Source organism: Talpa occidentalis, unplaced genomic scaffold (assembly GCF_014898055.3).
Source record: "Talpa occidentalis isolate TD23 unplaced genomic scaffold, MPIMG_talOcc4v2.1 talOcc4.12, whole genome shotgun sequence".
NCBI classification, from domain to species: Eukaryota; Metazoa; Chordata; class Mammalia; order Eulipotyphla; family Talpidae; genus Talpa; species Talpa occidentalis.
This window is the reverse complement of record NW_023601212.1, coordinates 34,641,282-34,655,162: the sequence shown is the minus strand read 5'-3', so window position 1 is coordinate 34,655,162 and position 13,881 is coordinate 34,641,282. Positions and strand designations below refer to the sequence as shown.

Below are 13,881 nucleotides of genomic sequence, written 5' to 3'. Positions count from 1 at the left end.
ACTCTGGGAAAAGCAATGAAAGCAGAATAGATGAAATGGAAGAACGAATAAGTAATCTTGAAGACACAGAAATAAAAAGAACCAAAACAGAAAGGAAAGCGAAGTACGAAGGAAAAAGAATGAAGAAAGACTTCGGGAACTATCTGACTCCATGAGGAAAGGAAATATAAGAGTTATAGGAATTCCAGAAGGAGAGGAGAGAGATGTAGGAACAGAGAAAATATTCATGGATATAATTGAAGAGAACTTCCCAAATGAGAAGAAGGAGCTGAAAATTGATATACAAGAAGCAAGAAGAACACCAAACTTCCACGACGAAAGGAAAAACACAGCAAGACACATAATAGTAAAGCTCCCAAGAATCCAGGACAAGGAAAAAATAATGAAGCTGACAAGAGGGAAGAAACAGATAACATTCAAAGGAAAACCAATCAGGCTGACATCAGACTTCTCTGAAGAAACACTACGGGCAAGGAGAGAGTGGAGGGACATAGTCAACAGACTCCAAGAAAACAGATGCCAACCAAGAATACTCTATCCCGCAAAGCTCTCTTTCCTCCATGAAGAAAGAATATGGACCTTCCCAGACAAAGAGAAACTCCGGAATTTCATTGCGACTAAACCCCCACTCCAAAAAATACTACAAGGAATCCTAAAGCCAGAACCTCAGAGGGACGAATAACAACGAAAGAAGACAAAAAAAAAAAAAGTTATTAAAAGAATAAATAAATAAAATCAAAGGAAAGACAAACATAATGGCAAATACAGATGCTAACATATCAATATTAACTCTAAATGTAAATGGACTAAACTCTTCAATAAAAAGACACCGAGTTGCAGCCTGGATTAAGAAACAAAACCCAACCTTTTGCTGTCTCCAGGAAACACATTTAGCTACAAAAGATAAAAATAGGCTCAAAGTCAAAGGATGGAAAACAATCCTACAAGCAAATGGGCCAAAAAAGAAAGCAGGAACAGCTATACTTATATCAGATAAAACAGACTTCAAACTCAAAAAAATAAAAAGAGACCCCAATGGTCACTACATTATGATTAAGGGACAATACTTCAAGAAGAAATAACACTCATTAACATATACTCACCAAACGAAAGAGCACCAAAATATATCAGACAACTGTTGTCCTCTCTGAAAACAGACATCAGAGAAAACACATATGTAGTGGGAGACTTCAACACACCACTATCAACAATGGATAGATCAACAAGACAAAAAATAAGTAAAGAAACTAAAGCTCTAAATAAGGACCTAGAGCATTTGGGCTTAACAGACATCTATAGAACACTAAACCCAAAAAAAACGGAGTACACATTTTTCTCAAGCGCACACGGATCATTCTCCAGGATCGATCACATACTGGGGCACAAGACAAACATCAACAGATACACCAAGATTGAAATCATACCAACCATCTTTTCTGACCACGAAGGCATCAAACTAGAAATAAATCATAAAAAGAAGGCAAGGAACTATCCTACCTCATGGAGATTAAAAGCCACACTACTGGAAGACCACTGGACTAACGAGGAGATCAAAGAAGAAATTAAAAAATTCTTTGAATTGAATGACAAGGAGGACACCAATATCCTAAATGTATGGGATGCAGCAAAAGCAGTAATAAGAGAAAATATATAGCAATAGAAGCTCACATCAAAAAACAAGAAAGAACTCAAAGAAACAACCTAATCTCGAAGCTCAAAGATCTAGAAAAAGAACAACAAAAAAACCCCAGAACCAGTAGAAGAAAAGAAATAATAAAACCAAAGCAGAAATAAATGAAATTGAAACTAAAAAAACAATCCAAGATCAATGAAACCAAGAGCTGGTTCTTTGAAAAAATAAATAAAATAGACAAACCCCTAGCCAGGCTCACAAAGGAAAAAAGGGAGAAAGCACAAATGCACAGAATCATAAATGAAAGAGGAGAAATCACAACGGACACAGCAGAAATCAAAAGAATAATCAGTAACTACTATGAACAGTTATATGGAAACAAGTTCAACAATCTAGAGGAGATGGACAAATTCCTACAACTCTACAATCACCCAAAGCTAGATAAAGAAGAAATAGAACACCTAAACAGACCAATTACAAGCAGCGAAATTGAAATGGTAATTAAAAACCTCCCCAAAACAAAAGCCCAGGACCTGATGGATTTACAAATGAATTCTACCAAACATTCAGAGACGAATTAGTGCCTATCCTTCACAAACTCTTCCAAAAAATTGAGAAGGAAGGGACAATACCAAACACGTTCTATGAAGCCAATATTACACTAATACCAAAACCGAATAAGGACAACACAAAAAAGGAAAACTATAGGCCAATCTCCCTAATGAACACTGATGCAAAAATCCTCAATAAAATTTTAGCTATCAGAATCCAACAATGTATCCATAAGATAATTCACCACGACCAAGTTGGATTCATTCCAGGGGCACAAGGATGGTTTAACATCCGAAAATCAATCAACGTTATCCAACACATCAACAAAAAGAAATATAAAAACCATATGATAATATCAATAGATGCTGAGAAAGCTTTCGACAAAGTGCAACACCCATTCATGATAAAAGCCCTTGAAATTCTTGGGATACAAGGAACATACCTCAACATCATAAAGGCCATCTATGACAAGCCAACAGCCAGTATCATTCTCAATGGTGAAAAGCTGAAAGCAATTCCATTAAGATCTGGAACAAGACAAGGATGTCCACTCTCACCACTGCTTTTCAATATAATACTGGAAGTCCTAGCCAGAGCAATAAGACAAGAGAAAGACATCCAAGGAATCCAAATAGGAAAAGAAGAAGTCAAACAATCACTATTTGCAGATGATATGATAATATACATAGAGAACCCCAAAATCTCCACAGAAAAACTAATTCAACTCATCAATCAATTCAGTAAAGTGGCAGGATACAAAATCAACACGCAAAAGTCAGTAGCCTTCCTATACACAAACAATAAATCTGAAGAAGAAGAAATCAAAAAAACCACCCCTTTTATTATCGAAACAAAAAAAATCAAATATTTGGGAATAAATCTAACAAAAGAGGTAAAGGACCTATACAAAGAAAACTATAAAACACTGTTAAAAGAAATAGAAGAAGACACAAAGAAATGGAAAGACATCCCCTGCTCATGGATTGGAAGAATAAACATTATTAAAATGGCCATCCTACCAAAGCAATATACAGATTCAATGCTATTCCAATCAAAATCTCAATGGCATTCTTCAAAGAAATAGAACAATTATTGATGAAATTCATATGGAATCACCAAAACCCCGAATAGCCAAAGCTCTACTGAAAAAAAAAGAAGGAAATGGAGGCATCACACTCCCAGACTTCAAACTATACTACAAAGCCATAATCATCAAAACTGCATGGTATTGGAACAAGAACAGACCAATGGAATCGAATAGAAAATCCAGAAATAAACCCACAGATTTATGGTCAACTAATCTTTGACAAAGGAGCGAAGACTATGCATTGGAGCAAAGAAAGTTTGTTCAATAAATGGTGCTGGGAAAACTGGGTCGCTACATGCAAAAGAATGAAGCTTGACCACTACCTCACACCATACACAAAAATCAACTCAAAATGGATTAAAGAACTAGACATAAGACCTGAAACCATAAAATACATAGAAGGAAATATAGGCGAAACACTACGGGATTTGCACATCAAAGACATCTTTACAGACACATCACCCAAAGCAGTGATAGTGAAGAGAAAGATAAACAGCTGGGACTACATCAAATTAAAGAGCTTCTGCACAGCAAAAGAGACAATAACAAAAACAAAGAGAAACCCCACCAACTGGGAGAACATTTTTGCACCCAACACTAATGATAAAGGACTGATCACAAAAATCTGCAAAGAGCTGATGAGACTCAGCAACAACAAAGAAAATAATCCAGTCAAAAAATGGGCAGAAGAGCTAAAAAGAAACTTCTCTGAAGAGGAAATGCAAATGGCCAACAGACATATGAAAAAATGTTCAACATCACTTGTAATCAGGGAAATGCAAATCAAAACTACCATGAGATACCATCTCACACCAGTGAGAATGGCACATATTAAAAAAACTAGCAACAACAAATGTTGGCGAGGATGTGGAGAAAAAGGAACTCTTGTGCACTGTTGGTGGGAGTGCAAACTGGTCCAACCACTATGGAGAGCTGTGTGGAGATTTCTGGACCTACTAAACATAGAGCTTCCATATGATCCAGCAATTCCACTCCTAGGTATTTACCCAAAGGACACAGAAACATCAATTCCAAAGAGCACCTGCACTCCTATGTTTATAGCAGCACTGTTTACAATAGCTAAGCTTTGGAAACAACCCAAATGCCCAAAAATAGATGACTGGATCAAGAAGATGTGGTACATATATACCATGGAATATTACTCAGCATTCAAAAAAGATAAACACATGCAATTTGCAGCAACATGGATGGCGCTGGAAGGGATCATGCTCAGCGAAATAAGCCAAAAAGAAAAAGAAAAATACCGGATGGTCTCACTCATAGCAGGAATCTAGAAAACTTAAATAAGGGACCAGGAAAATGAATATAAGAAAGTGAAAATCAAAATCAACAAAAAAACTATGAACCAGAGACACTTTTTGGGGGTGGGGGGCGGGAGGGGAAGGATTGGGGTCAGAATGGGGCGTTTGCAATTGTATGGGGAATATAAAAATAAAATTTAATATTTAAAAAAAAAAAAATAAATAAATATAGCAGGACAATTAAAAAAAAAAAAAAAGAGGATATTAATAAATAAAATCTTTGGCCTAGAAAAAAAAAAAAAAAAAAGAAATACAGAAACACAGTTGTGCCTGAATGCAAAGTCAAATCACTTAGCTGTCTTTTTTATGTGAGATAGTTTTCACTTAATCTGAGTGGAGAAAGTCGTGTGAATCCACACCCATAACAGTTTACCCAGGCATTCAGAAAATAAATAAATAAGTAAATAAACAAATAAACTTAATGACATTGAACCAGGATACTTTCCTTTGGAGTATAAATTGGATTTTTAACACATAGAAACTTCCACCCAATGGTGAATGAGTCAAGATCTGGCCTCACACACAACAGCCCAGATCAGAATGGTGGGTTTTCAAAGGCAGTGAGATCTTCACTACAGTTGGTGCAGCACATCTGTTTTCTTCCAGCCAGGATCTAGCTCAACATCACCATCCAGGTAAAAAAGCCACCAGATCCCTGAAGTCCTTAGAAGCCCTTTGTCCCTGAAGTTTTGATGGAATCTAACTCTGCAAGGTTTTTTCTGCCAGCATTTTTGTTCTTTTCAGTTCCTATGGTTTCTATAAGTCCTCACCCTTTGAAAAGATCTTATATAAACTATAATTTATTATAGTTCCTTGCAAAGCAATATAGAACTGACAATAATTTCTTTATGGACAAACCTAGTAAAGAATTGGCGCCACATCTTATAAACATTTATAAGTGTTTATACTTTAAAATGAATTTAAAAGAAAGAAGACATTTTTGACTGCAACCACACGTAAATCACCAGCTGAGAGTTCTGACAATGAAGACGCAAGATGTGTATAGGGATTTAAAGAGAGCGTAACACCCGAGGAAGTTGCACAGAGGCAGAATCAGATAATAATGCATGGCTGAGTGGCAGTAATCCCTGCTGAAGTCTTACAGCAGGAATCCCTAGTGCACTCAGTGATAGAGTACAGTTTCCCAAGTGAGTACAACCATCAGGTGATCCCTGATCATTGCCTTTGCACAAGTTATACCTGAGATTCCCCGAGACTAAAATAGCCCCAGCTCCTCAGTCCAGGCTGAGTGGCTCAAGTTTGGTTTACCGTGATGAGGACTAACTTAACTATTTTTACTTAACCTTCTTTATAATACCATCTATTTATTGTTTTACTTCACCTGCAGGATGAGATTGTCTAGGGAACTTCAGTGTACTGGATAAATCCAGCAATGTAAAACAAATAGAGATGTTGCACAAAACATTACAAATGCTTAGCTGAGCTTCCAAGAAAGTAAAGAAAATCTTCTGGAATCAAGAATGAAGAGCTATTGCATCCAAGGAAGTTGCTGGGATGGGTAGCCTAGACTAGAGTAGAAAAAAATCTGTCCTTGCACAGGAGGTCAACAAATTGTTTTCTGCCTTGTCCAGGTTTAGTGTGTGAGGGGAATATCTTCTCTGAGGATTTGTTGTCACACCTTTCGGTAGATCCTATTTTGAATTTATTCCATACACTATGATCTGGGAATCTGAAAGCTAAATAATAATCAATAAAGTGCTCCAAGCACTGCCACCATTCTACTATCTGTAGAAGCAAACACAGAATGACTTTTTTTTTTTTTTTTTTTAAGATTTATTTATTTATTTATACAAGCACTGGATACAGTCAGAAGTGTGGGAGGGTGAGAGAATTCACCAGAGCGAGAGCAGGGAACAGAACAGGCAGACTAACAAGGGGAGCAGTGGGCGCGGCAGAAGAGGTCTGCGCGCCATGTGGGACCCTCATCAGCGGCCCGGGATCAAACCAGCGCTCCAGAGCCTGAGGGTAGTTTTGCAGCCAGCGCTCAACCACTGCACCACCAGGGGAGGCCCAAAGCACTATTTTAAGGAATACTAGCTGAGATTTTCCTAGAATTATTAAAGGCTCACCCTCATGGTCAGGAAACAACAAATTCTGAACAATATAAGCAAAAAATAGTAAGTAAACTGCAAATGTTTAAAGACAAACAGAAGATCTTAGATACAATTGAAAAGAAAAGATGAGATGAGCAGAGATTACATTTCACCCTAGCCATGTGGGCAAAACTGCTTTTTTAGCACAATTCATATGTTCTGGATTTGAAAGGATTTTGTTCTGTTTTATATACAGGTAACTATATATAATTATTTTTAGAGAATATTAAAATATTAAATACAATTCAAATTTTTAAATATGATGAAAGCATATGAAATGTTATATTGTTACCTTGGAGGACACCAATGAGGTATAAAGACTGTCATTACATTTTCTCTCATTGAAGTAATTTTCAGTTTTATAGAAAATAGGAGTTTTCTGTTTTGTGTGAAATAAAGTTGTACTTTTACATAAAATACAGTTTTTCCTTTTTCAAAAATTTTGTTCCCAGTTTCCTAAGCATTCATAAAAACATTCTTAGAAATAAAAAAAAAAAATAATTTAGCAAAGAGAAAAACACTTTGATGTTGTTTTGTTCTTGTTTGTTGTTTTGTTTGTTTAATAATAGCATAATGCTGTATCCATATTCAGGTAAGAATTATCTATGTATTCTGTGATATCAGAAAAAAACCTTACTTGTTGCTTAGGACAATAAATATAATCTACTTAGAATCATTCTTACGAGTCATAGACATCCAACAATCCATCATGCATTTCTATAAATTGTCAGTAAATTAAGCACATCTAAATTATCTGTGCAGAAATTAACTTAAATTTCTCATGTTGAAATGTATCTGAGCTATCGATTGTTTTGTGACATTGTCATTCCCTGCAGGGATCATAGCATACTAGTTTTCTGAACAAGGTGTAGTGAAATGATTGGTCATTTATACAATGTGATTGAAATTAAAGCAGTATTTTTTTTTTTACTTAATTTTTAATGACTTCTGAATTTCTCCTAATTAAAAGTAAATCAATTTTATAAGGAAGCTATATAATTTTCTCATCATATTTCCATATGTAAGTATGCTAGAAATGTTAAATTCTATGTTAGAGAATATAATCATTCAGTAAGATTTAAATTGATTGTCTCTTATTTCCTTATTTCTTCACAGATTGTGAGTGTTGGAAAGCATGTTAAAGGCTACCATTATATCATTGCAAACTTGGTAAGAATCCCTTATTTCCTAATTGGTTAACTTCCTATAGATGCAGAATTTCAATATAGATATGTTTGGATTTCTTTAAAATAACAGTCCTCTAAACAGAGAAACAACTTACAGAATATTACAAATATCTGGGATTCTTAAATTAAATTCTTTGACTAAAATACAGATGGCCGGGTCCATGTATGTAAATAAAATATTATTCAATTTTAGGAGCCACCCAGGGGTCCCAAACTACTTAGGAGTGTATGCTCTAAAAGAGTGCAGCCAGTCACCACACAAAAACAAAGGAAACAAACTCTTATTGTGACAAATCTTCAACAGAATTAGTGTGCATGGAGAGGGAGAAGAGTATTTCTAATAATAGTTTCCCAATAACCCTCCCCAGAATTACCCATACCCTCATGGGCAAATGCACAGCCAAACTGTCAGCCTGAAGCAGGGCCACTGAGCCCCAAAAGTACCTTTTGGCGGGGAAACCACAAAAAAGGGGTTAAGCAGGTCCCAAAGAGCTGGAACTGTAGGAGAAATTCAGAATTCAAAGTTACCAAATAATGCCTCTCTCCAGCATGTCTCCTCCAAGTTTCCTTCCTAGCATTATCAGGTGCAAATTGGGTCACAGGAGAGCAACAGGCCTCCCTTCCCTGTTATGTAATCTGCTCTACTCCGCCCCTACTTCCCAGTAGCTCTCCTGCTCAGTAAGTCTGGTTCATGGCATATTGGGACTTGTAATCCAAGGTGGCTGCATGTAAGTGGGGGCGGGAAAAAATGGTGCCAGTTTAGTGCTCTATAGTACTCCTCCTCTTTTCATAGTGACACCTCTGTAACATAAACATAAGGACACAGTTGGTTGTGAGTGCACTTCAGCATTATTTAAATTTGCCTTTTAATTATCTTTATGTCCAGTTTGTGTCTTCAGTTAACTATGATTCAGTCCCATGCATCATATTCTAATGAAATGGGAATAGGTTTAAGTTTCTTATGCCCCACTGATACTTTTAGCCTTTGTAGTTATTGCAGCATGTTGGCATCTCACCTCCAGCAAGCCCTAAAAAGGAGGATCCCTTCCCTATATCACTCACACATTAGGCTGATGAGGGTCCAAGAAGACTCACAGAGAACTGACACCATCTAAACAGCATGAACTGTGCCTGATATCTAAGTGAGTGGACATGTACCTCTCCCATTCATGACATTTCACTGTCACTATTATTAACAGTTGCAAATTGAAAATGGGTAAAAAATTATAAGATTGAAAGATTGCTGAAATCTTCCTTCTTTGGTACTTTTTTTTTATTTTTTTATAGAGGCATGTTTATTTATTTGTTTGTTTGTTTTGTTTGTTTATACATGCACTGGGTACAGTCAGAAGCGCGGGAGGGTGAGAGATTCACCAGAGCCAGAGCGGGGAGCAGAACAGGCAGAAGGACCGAGGTACACTGCTGAGGGAGCAGTGGCGCAGGAGAGGTCTGCGCGCCATGTGGGACCCTCCTCCAGTGGCCGGGGAGCAGCCGGGGATCGAACTGGCGCCGCAGAGGCCGCGGGCAGCTTTGCAACCCAGCACTCAACCGCTGCGCCACTGGGGAGGCCCCTTCTTTGGTACTTTTGTGGCTAGTATGTGGGTACACATGTGTTGTATTTAGACTTATCCAATATCTAGTGGTACTGGCGTAAGCACATGTTATCCCAATAAATAAAGCTCTCTCCTAAAAAGTTCCAAGAAGCTAGAGACAGGAAAATATTACCTGCTGGTTTACTTAGTCTGTTTTCATGGATTTAAATGAGAAAATTGCTTTCCAATTTGCCCTAGACTTTCTCTTTTCCAGTTCTTTGTTCACTTTGCTTCAGTTATTTTTTAAAGATAGTATGGTCATATCATTATCCTGTTTAATTATTTCATTAACTCCCGCTGCAATATTGTAAAAATAATCACACCCTTCATGAAGGGAAAAGACCCTCTGGTCTTCCCTAATCACCTGCTAATTCTTATCACCTCCCACCTCCATTGAACTTCCTGTGACTCTCTCAAAATGATATAGTGATTGCCCCAGCAGTTACCTATTCTACGAGATTAAGCATTTTAAATCTAAGCACTGCACCAATAACATCCTTTAGGATGAAGGATTTATCTTAATGCACAAAGCCCTTTAAGAATATCCCTCATTCAGGCCTCCCTGGTGGTGCAGCGGTTGAGCGCCGGGCTGCAAAGCTGCCTGCAGACTTTGCAGCACCGGTTCAATCCCTAGCCACCGGTAAGGGTCCCACATGGCCTGCAGATCTCTCCTGTCGCCCACTGCTCCCCTCAGCAGTGTATTTCATCAGTCTGCCTGTTCTGCTCCCCGCTCTGGCTCTGGTGAATTCTCTCACCCTCCCACGCTTCTGACTATACCCAGTGCTTGTATAAATAAATAAATCTTTAAAAAAAAATCTTTTATCTACACAGCTTTAGCTTATGTGTCATATCTAGCAACAGACACACCCAATGCTAGTTAACAATCACTTGTTCCAAAAGCTGTGCCTATGTATCCAATCTGATAGCCCCACTTCTGGCTTCACAATCACCCTATGCACCCATAGTATAGAATGCATGCATTATTTTTATTCATGAAATCTTTAAACTTCCTCTGTACCAGATACTGTCCAACATCCTGTGGTCCAGCCACAAGTAATACATCAGTACCCTGCAAACTCAAAAAGGGCAGGAGCAGTTTTCCCTCTCCAGGCTTTATTTAGTTCAGGTTTTTCTTGCTCTTTGTGGACTATATAGTTCTTTCCAGGCTACTTTAACAGTAATTTCAGCATCACCTTCTACCTGAACCCCAAAATTCTGGAGTGTCTTCAAGTTGTGACTAGGCAGTCAATGTATTCATCAAAGAAGTTTAACACAGCCTTGACCCCAGAGTTTTCTCAGATGTTCACTGAAGACAATTCCTTGGAAGAGAGTCAGCTGCCTTCAACCTATCTCAGAAAGGTTAATGAAGAACCTTGGTAACTTGACTCTCAATCCTAATACCAAGCTCCCTTGCACTTTACCAAAATGTCCACCCAAGAGCTGGGACTGGTGGCATCATACACTATAAGAAGAAGGGAGTGAGGATAGTAGTGATTGATAGGAAAGATTGAGCAACAGGCTGGTAAATATCAGATGTCAATACCTCACCCAATTTTTCTGCATCAAGAAGAAATACAGTGGAAGAAAACAGAGATTGAAAAAGTAAAGAGAAAAAAAAAAATCAATGTGGCTGTCATTATTGCCTGTATCATAGTTTCCTGAGGAGAAAACCATCATGAATAATAATTATGACACAGGGCCAATTTAGTCATAATCTTACCCTAGCGCTATTATTTCTCAATAGCAATTTTAGGATCTTCACACAGCAACTTAGATAAGCTGTTCTGTATGTGATGGACTGTGTGCCAATATTTGATACCTCATCATATAAGTTCTGTGATGTCTTTTTTGTGTCTTTCTTTTCTAACTCAATTTAGTAACTTAGAAGGAATCATAGTTTGCATTTGAGTGACTTCATATTCTTTATTCCACTTTTTTATTTCACCCACAGAAACACTCACAGATCTTGAGTATTGTCTGTATACTTTAGAGCCTTAAGTCAGTAAGATGAAACCCACAGGAATTTGAAGCAAAGTAACTTGTTTGGGAGGAATGTAAAGAAAACTATTGGGTGATTTTTATATAGGACAGCAAGAGGCACTAAACTGGCCAAGGACAGTGCCCCAAATAGTTTACAGGTCACTGTCTGAGTTCTTCATCACGTGCCCAATTAATTGCAAGACTACTCAGGTTTAGAGAACAAAAAAAAAAAATGGATTTATTTAATAAACCAGAGAAAACAGAGTTACTGAGACTGTAACAGGGTGGTCCCCAGGAAAGGGGAGGTTCCCTGCCCCACCAAGGGAGGGTGGAACTGAGCAGAAAGAGGAGAAGCTGCAGAAGAGACTGAGAAAGGAAGCAGGATGGAGCCTAGAGACATGTGAAGAAACTGCGCTTGTTTTTTGGTTGTGGACGAGTGACACAGATGTGGGTGAGACCCATGGGGAGGTGACAATGGCAGCTTTTTTATCTTGATGTTGATTTTGCTCTTTTCCTTCCGGGCTTGTCCGGTTGTTTGTGACCCTTTGCTGTGGTCCCCACTGGAAGATGCTTTAGACTTGTGGCAGCTTTGGGGCCTTGCTCTGGGCCAATCCATATGGATGGATTTTACCCATGAGGGGACGGGTAATTTGGGTGCTTGATTTAGAAACTAGATTATTTGCCTTTCCTGTATTGTTTCCTAGTTGTATTAAAGTTCCTTCCCATTAAAGTCTTCTATGTTTTGTGTTGATGCGGCGGATGGCAGAACCCATTTAGAATAGGCAGGTTTGCGGGGTTTGGGCTGCCCTCTCCCTGTCCTATAACAAGACCACAAATGGCTGTTAACCTTACCCGAAGCAGTGTCAGTGCTTTAAAGACCTATTCACAAAGCTCCCAAAATGGTATCTTCCCGCTACTGAGGATGTGGCACTCCTATCCCAACAAAAGGTCGTGCTCCCAAGATGGCATCTTCCTTTCCTTTCAGGCTATAACAGCAGCGAAGCTGGAAACGCTTTCAGTTGCTTGGCTACTTGCAAAGCCTCTGAACTAAGGTTGGCTGCTGGAAGCCTCTTCATGTCCTTCAGAAGGCCCACAATAACCTTCTAATTTCAACTGGAATTCTTGAAGATCCGAAAACGCTGAATTCTGAATACTGATCCCTGGAGGCTGCTTCTGCAGTCCCTCATATTTCTTATCAGGGTCTCCACCCCACCAATACTTTGCTATTTTGCCTGGAGCTATCAATCCTCCCTCCAGGGGGCGCCACCTGTACCAGTCTTTGGCTTCAACTGCCTGTTACATTTGGCTAGAGCATAAATATAGCAGGGTGTTTTAACTAGATTTCCTGGAAAATGGGTCTTTATTTTACAACTTTATCTACGAATGGCGGCTTATCCTTCAGCACCCAGCTCATGTCATTGTATTTATTATGGTACCATGATTCTCCTAGTTAATCTTTAAAATAGATGTTTATTTAATAGATAGGAAAATGGGATTCAGTGTAATTTTCCAAGATTACACAGATCAAAAGCAAGATGGAAACTGTCCTGTCTGATTACAATGAATAAGTAAGTTCAAATAAATAAACAAACTCACAGACAAGTAAATACCTTATATAGCCCCACAGTGACCATTTGCTTAAGTAACCATATCACTCTTAAGAGAAATCTGGCCTTAGAAACATTCTTTGAATTTACATTTAAATCTTTCTCTCCTCCAGCAGTCAGATAATGTAAATATGGCCACCAAAAAGAATTAATGACATTTATTGCACCTACAAGAAATTCTGAAAATCTCGCTCTCATTTATTTAGATTTTTAATTTTTTAAATATATTCAACTTATATCTAGGGAAACACCTGATTCTGTATATAAAGAAGTATCAAATTATAGAATGGTTCAAGCTATATGATTACAGATTAACTGAGCATATTCCACAGCTTCCTCACCACACCACACACACACTCTGACACACACTCGTGCACACCCCATTCATGCCTCATTTAAAAGGTGAGGAAAATGAAGAATATAAAGATAATGTGATTTTTTTTTGACATTTAGGTACCTAGTTAGTGTCAGAATGGGAGACTAGAACTCAGTTCACAAAATTTGCAGCCTAGTAACATTTTTACCCAAAAGCAGTGCTCCCCCATTAAAATTCCATGACTGTGGAGAATTGTTTTAATTTGTTCTTTATGCTTCCCATACTTTTTCATTCTTTATGCTTTCCTATATATTTTTTTTCATTTTTCTGCATTATGCATGCCTAAATCTATCATCTCTCTACTTAATCATCAAACATTCACTCTCTAAGTCAATTTCTTGACAACCTAATTTTTGTTTGTTTATTTAAAGATTGATTATTTATGCATACAAGAGCTGGGGTGTAGGCCAGAGGTGCGGGGTGATGAGAGG

General features: G+C 37.9%; 1 protein-coding gene across 1 annotated transcript in view; it reads left to right on the top strand.

The window, feature by feature from the left end:
- Nucleotides 1-13,881, top strand: part of GRIA4 (glutamate ionotropic receptor AMPA type subunit 4) — a 349,019-nt gene that overhangs the window by 263,219 nt on the left and 71,919 nt on the right. The window contains exons 6-7 of the mRNA XM_037505703.2: nt 7,825-7,878; nt 10,643-10,846. Coding sequence (XP_037361600.2) covers nt 7,825-7,878; nt 10,643-10,846 — 258 coding nt within the window. The remainder of the gene's footprint in view (nt 1-7,824; nt 7,879-10,642; nt 10,847-13,881) is intronic.